The sequence below is a fragment of the Microtus ochrogaster genome, unplaced genomic scaffold (assembly GCF_000317375.1).
Source record: "Microtus ochrogaster isolate Prairie Vole_2 unplaced genomic scaffold, MicOch1.0 UNK47, whole genome shotgun sequence".
Taxonomy (NCBI): Eukaryota; Metazoa; Chordata; class Mammalia; order Rodentia; family Cricetidae; genus Microtus; species Microtus ochrogaster.
In genome coordinates this window covers 675,617-686,378 of record NW_004949145.1, presented here as the reverse complement: position 1 = coordinate 686,378, position 10,762 = coordinate 675,617, and the positions used below count along the sequence as shown (strand labels likewise).

Sequence of the window (10,762 nt, the reverse complement as noted above, 5' to 3'; positions counted from 1 at the left end):
TGTGCATGTGTATGATTGTATGCCACCATATTTTCATGCCTGTAGAGCCAAGAAGAGGACCAGCATTGGGTTTTCTAGAGCTAGAGTTACAGGACATTGTGAATTGCCTGATGTGGTGTTGGGTGTTCAGCTGGAATCTCCAGCTCAATTCCAGTTCTTTCTCCCCCCCCAACCCCGCCCTCTGATAATTGCCAAAACCAAAACAATAAAACAAACAAACAAACAAACAAACAAAATAATCATATTTTGCTATCAATGATAGCAGCAGCTCCTCCCCTGAGTCTGCTAGCCGCTCAAGACCCTGTGTACCACGACAGGGGCACAAGCCCAGCTCATGAAGAATGCTTCATTGCCCTGCCCCAAGCCTGCAGGGTACTTAAGCCCCTCCTTCAGAGCAGCCATGTGATTTCTCTCCTGCCCTCTTCCCCCACCTTGCTCTCTGGGGCCTAGAGTATTCACTCGGAAGTGTTTTGCTCAAATATACCTGGTCTTTTACTTTTTAATTTGGCTTGATCTGACTTACTGTGTTGGTGGAGAAGCCTTTTATAGGGGACCTAATTTTGATCTTCCACAAGAGAAACAAGCACTCTTCACTGCCAAGCCATCTTTCCAACCCCAGAGGATTTTGAGCTGGTTTAAATGAGGTGGGAAGACCCACCCTGAATATGGCTGGCATGATTTTTAAGTTGGCTTCTGGAATGGATGAAAAAGAGAAAGTGAGCTGAGCACTGACATGCATTAATGCATTTATGCATTTCTCCCTGCTCTTGACTGTGGATGGGTGCGAGTGGCTGCTTCAGGCTCCTGCCACAATTGACTTCCTGCAATTTTGAGCCAAATAAACTTTCTCTCCCAAAAGATGCATCTCCCAAAAGATGTATTGTAGCACAGTAACAAGGAAAAGACACTGGCCCTCATGGGGGAAAGCCTCACTCCCTCCCTCAGTGTAAATCTCAGCTTCTTGGGTTCCCTCTAATCTGTAGGTCCACGTGACCCAAACTCATCAACCCTCTCCCCCCACCCCCGCTCATAACCCAGGGGCACCCCTAGAACTGATTTGGCTTCACTGAGGCCTGTGGATACAGTTGTCTGAGTTGGCCTTTCTGGGCATCAGTTCAGCTTTACTGATGTCTACCAGACCTTGCTGGTTTCAACCAGTCCCGAGGGCTCCACAGGACAGCTCCTATTACAGGCCTCCATTACTGCCCCATTGCTGAACACAGGCCAAAGATTTGGACTCTTGGCTAGGCAAGTGACTTGCTCTGTGAAACGCTTTGCTACTGGTAACTGGGCAGGCAGGCTCAGTAAACACCAGACACCATGATGGAGAAGGGCAAGTAGATGAAATGGCCTCAGAGAAGCTCAAGGAATAGCACCTCCCACCCTATTCCCAAAGTTCACTGGGTTAAAACATGCTCAAGCCTAGAAAGCTTGCTCCAGGCTCCTGTGGCCTCCTGCTTAAGATTTGTACATCTTTCCACATGGTCAGAGGGGGCTCCTTTTTGTAGTGGGTGGTGGCTGATGCAGAGATTCATAACTGTCCAAAGTGCTGAGTGTAAGCCACCATGGGCGGGTGCTCAGCTATAGATGGGTCCTCTGTGTCCATCTGACCCCGGTAGGCAAGGGAAGATTGTGGAAGGGAGGAGTGGAAAGAGTGCGGGCCCCAGAGCATGCTGTCTCGTGGACATGACATGGCTGTTAGAGCTCTCAGCAGCTGTGGTCTATACGAGACCCACACAGGGGAGAACAGGTACATGATCAAGCGAGGGAGCTATTGGTGGTTGATGGCTTCTGGACAGGGTCAAGTCACTTTCCTTTAGGAGTGTGACTGCTGGAAACTTGTCTGTTCCCCCGTGGATGGTCCCACACCCAGGAGCGTATGGGCAATACTAGCTGGACTCATTGGCATGAGAAAAAGGGAATATTTAGTTGGGAGAGAGATGTGTTGTGTGTGCATGGGGACCGGGGAGATCCAGGGGGAAATGGAGGATAAGGTAGACATGATTAAAATATATTGTAAACATATATGAAATTTTCAAACTGTTATTTAAAAGACTGTCTATAGTCAGAGAAAACAAACACAAAAAATAAGACAAAAGTCTAGTTTTATTTTGCTTGTACAGGTATTAAAATACATATATAGATGCAGGTGGAGGTACATGCACTATCCCAGCACTTAGGAGGCAGAGACAGGAGGATCTCTGTGAGTCCAAGGCCAGCCTGATCTACATTCCAGGGTAGCCAGGACTACATAGAGACACCCTGTCTTATAAAAGAAAGAAAGAAAGAAAGAAAGAAAGAAAGAAAGAAAGAAAGAGAGAGAAAGAGAGAGAGAGAGAAAGAAAGAAAGAAAGAAAGAAAGAAAGAAAGAAAGAAAGAAAAAAGAGAGAGAGAAAAAAAAGAAAGGAAGGAGAGAGGAAGGGAGAGAGGAAACTATGTATAACATGTTTCATTGTTTAATATTTGCTATGTATACATTTTTGTTGCTATGTCAAAACAAACCTTCATATATACCTTCTGACTAAACTTTGAATACTATTCATAGATGCATTACAAATCAAAAAATACATGCTTGTTACACTTATTTATTGTGTGTATATGCATGTGCTCGTGTTCCAGCCAGGGTACCCATGTGGAGGTTGGAGAACAGCTTGCCAGAGTTTGTTCTCTCCTCCCATCGTGTGGGGCCCTGGGATTGAACTCACGCCATCAGGTTTAGTAATAAGCACCTTTACTGGCTTAGTCATCTTGCTAGTCTATGAATATAATAATTTTATTATGAAAAACAGAACAACAAAAACCCAACCTGCTTTGAGCTCGAGGGTGTTTCGGTTGTTACTGCCGGCAACGCTTCAATCAGTTCTTCTCCAGCTGCGCCATCACTGTCCATTCTACTGCAGAGAGATGGGTCCTGTCTCTCCGGCATCCCCCTATAGAGACCGTCTTCAAAAAAATTAACAAAAGTGCTATGTTATTATTGCATGTGCTCAAGGATGAGGAGGGACCAACCAGTCGTCAGACTGCTTCCCAATTGCAACAAGCCTTGCTGGGATCTTCTTCTGGATGAGAGGACCTCTCTTTCCTCTAAGTTTGAAAAGCATCTGCATAGCTGGAAGCCAAATCTTCCCAACATGGTGAATGCTTGGGTCTACCGAAAGAAGGACTATGTGAGTAAATACCCAGAGCTCCAGAGTCAAGAGATGTCTTGCCTGGATCAAGTTCCTGATTTCAATCAAGGTTCCCAGCCATCATGAATACTTTATGCAAGGAGCCCTCCCAAGTACGCATGTCCAGTTTCTTTTGGTTACTTCGGTCTTCATCTCAGCTAGTGTGAGCTGGCTTCTTGTTCGCAAACCAAAAGGATCACAGAAAATATAAAGTCTCCTTTTTCTCTTACATAGCCAAGTCCATACACATGAAAATATCTCAGTAATAAAACAGTCTGTGTAAAAATAACTGGCTGCATGTAGTCTACTCTACACAAAACACTCCTGTGATCTTCCCAAGAGTTAGCAGCCACATCACCAAAGAGCTCCAACCAGAGTCCTGGGATTTCTTTATCTGCGGTTTTTTTACTCTTATTGTAAGATATCTGTGCCCCCTCCTGCCCTCTTAGAGCAAAGCGTGGAAATAAAATGTTCTGAATGCAATATGAAGACAATCCACTGAGCCTGGGTTCATTACTAAACCCTTGCTCCCAGCTCCATTGGTGGCATCTAGAGCACATGAAAGGTCACAAGTTTAGTTGGTATCATGGGGCGAACCACCATATGTCTTTGGATAGATAAGTCGTTCAAGCATTGCTCAGGGTCTAGTAAGGGAGGCAGTTGAAGATTCTGGTCACATCACTTGCTGCCCTGTTACCCATCAGAGCTTTGCAAACTGTGGGTGACGAGGTTCTTCAATCAGTTGAGAGTGTTGTCTCTGGCACTTCAGAGTGAGAGCTGTTAGGACCTACATTTCAAGCTGGTAAGTCGTGGAACTTGTCTTTTTGGTTCATTTTTGCTTTTTCCATATTCATGCACATGTGTTATGTGCACATATGTGCATACATTTCTACATGTTTATGTACACATATGTGTGGGAGGATGCAAATGGAGGTCCACAGTATGTATAACAGCAATTGACCTCCATCACTCGTCCACCGTGTTCATCGAAACAGACTCTCACAATCAAACCCAGAGCTCTCCAATGTGGCTAGTCTCTCTAGCTAGCTTGCTCTGAGAGTCCATCTCTACCTTCTGAGCCTGGAAGTGCAGGAGGGCTGCCACCCCCACCTGGCATTTACATGGATTCTGGAGACTTGAACTTGGTTCTTCACATTTTTGTGGCAAGGGCTTTTAACCACTGAATCATCTCCACAGCTCCAAAATTTGTCTTCTAATATGCAGAGACATGTGGCCATGTGCACACAAACACACACAGGTAATCTGTACTGGATTGCAATGCCGCAGATCTTCAACACCGAGAGATGTGGCAGAAGACTTCCAGCGGGGCTGCCACAGAGTTGGCCTTCTCTTTGTCTGAATCACTTTCTCCCTAATTCTCACCAGTTCGTTAGCCATTCAGAGGTGGCTAGCCAGCTCTCCATTGGCTATAGAGTCTTTTCAGCTTCACTGAGATGCTGAGTCTCTGTTCTAATAACTTGATGCTGTCTTTGTAAGCCGCAAAGCAGCCATTGGATCGATAGACAATTCATAAACAAGTCTATGTGGTATGTACTAAAACTCCTCTTCCAGCAGGCTGTGACTGAATCCACCTAGGTCTGTACACTCCGTGATGTACTAACCTCTGTCTCAGCTCCTGCTTTCTGCCCTCAGGAGCTATCTACACAGAAATGCAGTGTGTGCTCACATGCGTGTGTGCTCACATGCGTGCGTGCACACACATGCGTGCGCGTACACACACACATACAATATACAAAATTTTAACACACATTTTATGCAAACATGTAATAAATCTTATCTATTTGAAAGAGTGCAATATAAAATTAGCAATGCAGTCTTGCTATAAGTGCAAAATTGGAAATAACACATCATTACCAAGCAGCTCAGCAGGGTGTGGCAGCTCACACCTGTTGTCCCAGCCCTGGAAAGACCGAGGCAGGACAACTGTCACAAGTTTGAGGCTAGTCTAGGCTACACAGTGAGACTCTGCCTCAAAAAACACAAGGGAATAAAAAAACAAAATAAGTACATAATGCTTCTTATTTCAAATGACTGGTAGGGTTGATTAATTGATATAGTTCATGTAAAGATCTCAGCACCATATTTGATAGGTAGAAGGACATCAATAAACACTCATCTATATTAGTAATACTGTTAGTAACCTACTGATCATTCTGCCTGAGGCACAATGGAGGTAGGAGTCCTGTAACTAAAAAAAAGAAGGAAAGGAGAAGAGAGGAGAGATAGATACTCTTAAGGAAAAGTCTTGGTTTTCTCAACAGAAAACTAGGTACGTAACAGTTCTTATCTCATAGGACTCTGGTGAGGATTAGGTCTGCTAACCGCCACACAGAGTTCAGCACCACACTTGGTAAGTAGAGTGTGAGCAATAGAGGCTCACAGTTATCAGTGATGTTATTAAGCATTCTGCCCTAGGCACACTGGAGGTAGGAGTCTCCATCCATTCCAGCTCATCCATCATCAAGAGGTGGCCAGCCAATGCTTTCCATCAAAGGTCACAGAGAAAATATCTGCAGCCAATGAGATGTTGGGTCTCTGTTCCCTAACTCAGCATCATCTTGTGTGCCTCCAAATAACCACTGGACAGAAAATTCATAAATGAGTCTGTGTGGCATGTACCAAAACCTTCCAAGTAGCTGTGGCTAGATCCATCTATATCTGTACACTCCAGGATTTACTGACCTCTGTCCCAGCTCCTGCTTTCTGCTATCAGGAGCTGTTAACACAGAAACGTAAGCACACACACACACACACACTCACACACACACACATCGCACTCACACACACAAGCTTTAAAGACACATTTATGCAAATATATAATATATCTTATCTATTTGAAAGAGTGCAATATGAAATTAGCAATGCAGTCTTGCTATAAGTGCAAAATTGGAAATAACACATCATTACCAAGCAGCTCAGCAGGGTGTGGCAGCTCACACCTGTTGTCCCAGCCCTGGAAAGACCGAGGCAGGACGTCTGTCACAAGTTTGAGGCTAGTCTAGGCTACACAGTGAGACTCTGCCTCAAAAAACACAAGGGAACAAAAAATAAAGGTACATAATGCTTCTTCTTTCAAATGACTGGTAGGGTTGATTAATTGATATAGTTCACGTAAATATCTCAGCACCATATTTGATAGGTAGAAGGACATCAATAAACACTCTACTGTATCAGTAATACTGTTTGTAACCTACTGATCATTCTGCCTGAGGCACAATGGAGGTAGGAGTCCTCTGAGAGGAGGAGGGTGGAGAAGAAGAAGAAGGATACTCTTAAGGAACAGTCTTGATTTTCTCAACAGGAAACTAGGTACCTAAGAGTTCTTATCTCATAGGACTCTAACGAGAATTAGATCTGCTAATTCACATGGAGTTCAGCACCACACTTGATAGGTAGATAGTGATCAGGGAATGCTCACAGTTATCAGTGACGTTATTAGTAACCCACTGCACACACAGAGGTAGGAGTCCTGTGGGTGGGGCACTGACCAATCGGAGATCTGAAAGTGCTCCAAACATCGCAGGCTCCGACACATTCACGACACTTAGAAAATGCTACATTCTGCTATCAAAAGCACAAAGTCAACATCAAAAAGTTGTGTCCTAGTTTCTCAGGGCCATCCCACGAGATAGTTATTGATCACTAAGATATAAATGAGCTCCGAATAGAGTCTTCCATGGTGTTGAAAATGTTAGTTGTCCATGATATCAGTGACCAGAGAAACCAACTGCCCACTGAGGCCTTGAAATGTTGATGATGCAGCTAAGAGGCTGCCTTTGAATGTTTATTACATGCTGGTTCCTTGGCATTTAAACAGCCATGCCTAGTTAGTGGTTACTGTAGTGGCTGACAGAGGAAGCTCTACCTGAACTCCTTCTCAAATCCAAATGCCCATATGGCTTTTGCTTGAGAGAGGAAAATCATTCTTAGTTATTGGAAGGCAAGGGAGTCTGTTTGTTACATTGTAGAATATTTGATATCACCCTTTGCCTCTATTCATAGATGTCAGTTGATAATGGCACCTAATGCTAGAATAATAACAAAAAAATGTCTATTTATATTGCACAAATGCTCCGAGTAGGGGAAGGGTTGAAACCAGTCTTCTGTGGACAACTACTGGCTTAAAAGTAAACAGCTACTAAGAAATGAAGAAACTGGTCACTTATATAGTTTCTCTCATTTCAACTTAGTTCCAAGGACTCCAAGAGGTGAGTTCTGGCTAAAGGAAGTCTTTTATACATTGTCGGCAGGTTTCTTTTTCACATGCTTTTTCTGGTGAAGCAGCAGGGTGGCCAGTTTCTTAAAGGTTCTCCCACACTGGGCACACGGATCTGGCCTGTCTCCAGAGTGGATCTTCAAGTGATTGTTCAACGTAGTTTTGTCAGTGAAACCTTTGTCACACTTCGTGCACACGAAAGGCTTCTCCCCAGCATGCAGCCTCTCATGCCTCTGGATGCTTGATTTGCACCTAAACGTTTTCCCACATCCCTTGCACCGATACCTGGAGTTTGCCTCGTGTCTTTTCTGGTGCTTGAGAAGGGCTACTTTGCAATCAAAGACTTTCCCGCATTCCGAGCAGTCCACTCGGGCTCCGGGCACGTGGCTCTGCTTGTGCTCTGCTAAGTAAGTGCTGTTTCGGAAGTGCCGCCCGCACTTGTCACACCTGTAGGGCTTCACCTTCAGGTGGAGCCGCTGGTGCTCCGAAAGATGGGAGTTGACCCTGAAGGATTTCCCACATACCTGGCAGCGGTACGGCTTCTCTCCAGTGTGGATCCTCTTGTGCTCCCTCAGCGACGAGCTGCGGCCGAAGCATTTGTCACACTCTCCGCACTTGTAGGGTCTCTCCCCCGTGTGGATCCGTTGGTGGCGGGTGAGCTTCGTGCTCTGCTTGAAGGTTTTGCCACACTCGTCACATTTGAAGGGTTTCTCCCCCGAGTGGATCCTGCAGTGATTGTTGAGAGTGGAGCTGCTGTTGAAGGCTTTGCCACACTCCTTACACTTGTAGGGTCTCACCCCCGTGTGAATTCGGTAGTGTGTAAGGAAGTACGAGAGGTGCCTGAAAGATTTCCCGCAAGTGTCGCACTTGTGGGGTTTCTCTCCTGTGTGAATTCTCTCGTGCTCCACGAGGTGGAGGGTCTGGTTGAAGGTCTTCCCACATTCCTTGCATTTAAAGTGGTTCTTACCTTGTCGGGCAGGCTTACGCTTGGGCTTGGTGGAGTTGCTGCCATACTGTGTTTTTCCATGAGAGTCTTTCCCCAAAGTTGACTTTTCAGGAGGGGTGCTCGGTGGTGCTGTAGCTGCTGACTCTTTACTCGAAGATGTTCCTGGCGTCACAGATCCATGCTCCTTAGTGCCGGGAGTAATTGCTTTGCCTGCTTCTCTTGTCGAAGTTGGGCCACACTTCTCCTTTCTCTGAGATGGCCTGACATCACTTTTGGAAGGCTTTTCTGCACTCAAACTCTTGGAACCACCCCCTTGATCTGCTTTCTTCTGCTTCTCCCGAGACGTTGTCTTAGAATTGTCTGGCTTCGGGATTTCTGTCTTCGAATTATTCCCTGTCTTCTTTCCTAAAGGAGATTTAAAGGTTTAAATTACAAAAAAAAAAAATGTGTGTGTGTGCGTGCACGTGTGCATGCGTGCACCTGTATGTGAGCATGCCTGTATGTGAGCATGCCTCTGTATGTAAGTGTGCCTGTATGAGAGTATATGCATGTGAGTGCAGGTGCCTGTGCAGCCACAAGAGGGCATCGAATGTCCTGGACCTAGGTAGTTGTAAGCTGCCTGACATGGGTGCTTGGAACTGAATCCTGGTCCTTGCAAGAACAGTAAACATTCTTATCATTGAACCATATCTCCAGCTCCATGAAGGAGCACAAACAGGTGTTTCATGTCTGGCTTTGTTTTAATGAAAAATGTTTACTAATAATTAGAATATAACATATGCATGAAAGTATAAAATATAAAATATTTATTTGGCATTCACAAAGTGAATATAATCATGTCTATAGCACCAAGGTTACTCTCAGAAGCAGGTAAGCAATCATTTCTACCCCAACCCTTTCTCATTTTCCTTCTAGTCATTGTCTTCACATTCTTGGAACTTAAGTAATGGGGGAGGGACGGGGTGTGCCACAGTTTGCATGTGGAAGTGGGAGGCCACCTTGTGGTAATTGGTTCTTTCCTTTCCCATGGGTTCTAGGATCCAGCCAACACAGGTTGTCAAGTTTGGTGGCAAGAGCTTACCTATTGAGCCATCTCACTGCCCCAGCCCTGGCTTCTAATATTATAAAATAGTTTTGTCTGTTCTTAGATAACTTACGAGCAGCTACAATATGCTCTCTTTAGTACCTGACCGTTTGCACTATGTGTGAGAGTCACCCACATTATTTCATTATTTTGTATCATGGTTCTCTCTCACTTGCATTAGTTATAATATCTCTTGATGCGAATATTGCGAATATACATTTCACTATTTTCTCATTTATTGGGATCTGGGTAGACCTCAGTCTGAGGCACTCTGGATAGAATTGCACATTTCTATCATGTCTGTAGCTGAGACTATAGTTGTTGGGGTAGCCATGATAGAGATGTACAATTCTGGTAGGTATTGTCTGATGGTTATTTTCCCCAGACACCTCCACCAGTCAGCACTTCCATCAACAGTCTTCGGGAGCTCTTGATGTTCTAGCTCTACAACAGACTTAATGCTGGCATCCTTCCTGCTTCATCCCTAATAAGATGGCACTTGCAGGTGGGGCCCCTGAGAGGTCATTTATGCCATGAAGATGAACCCCCCATAAATAAGATTTTTATTTTAAAAAGAGGCCAGAGATCTTTCTGGATTTCTTTACGCCGTGTAAGCACATGAAGAAGAGCCTATGACTCAAAAGAATGCTCTCCCTACGGTTCTCTAGGGCTTGTATCCCAAACCTGGACTTCCTACATCATAACTACAAAGGTAAGCTTATGTTCTGTGTATGTCACCAGAACTCTCTTTGTCCTGGCGGCTAACAAAGCCCAAGATGATGCCCCCAGAGCATTCCCACTTCACAGTTTAGTCATTTTAATGGAGAGGTGCTAGGGTCACTGAAACTCACAATTGTTCTTATACCTGACACATAAGGCAGATTCGATAAGGAATGTAAGAAAGTCCGGAAACTACTGTGTTAAGAAAAATAAGGCAGACTCAGGAAGACAAAAATTGCATATTTTCTCTCATATGGAGAGCCTATATTCCAATCTTCCTATACGTGTATGCACATCTTTAGGTGTGGGTGAGTGTAGGACATGAATTAGCTCCCACCTCTTTACACCTCCTCTCCTAGGGCGGGGACAGGAGGATTCTGAGAACTTACTAGCTGGCCAGCCCAGCCAGAAGGTGAGCTTCTGGTTCAGTGAAGGACCCTGCCTTAAGAAAAGAAGATAGAGAGAGATAGAGGGAGGCACTAGTATCTTGCTCTGGCCTACACCTGTACCCACACCCTCATGAGGACACAACACACAAACACACACATACACACACTCTCTCTCTTTCACACATACCCAGACGTACTCAATCACACTCATATACACTC

The 10,762-nt window shown here is 44.8% G+C and overlaps 1 protein-coding gene across 1 annotated transcript in view; it reads right to left on the bottom strand.

Annotated features, from left to right (window-relative positions):
- Nucleotides 1–2,405: 2,405 nt before the first annotated feature.
- LOC101994641 (zinc finger protein 485-like) overlaps nt 2,406–10,762 on the bottom strand; it is a 23,140-nt gene continuing 14,783 nt past the window's right edge. The window contains exon 6 of the mRNA XM_005369300.3: nt 2,406–8,755. Coding sequence (XP_005369357.1) covers nt 7,422–8,755 — 1,334 coding nt within the window. The 3' untranslated portion in view covers nt 2,406–7,421. The remainder of the gene's footprint in view (nt 8,756–10,762) is intronic.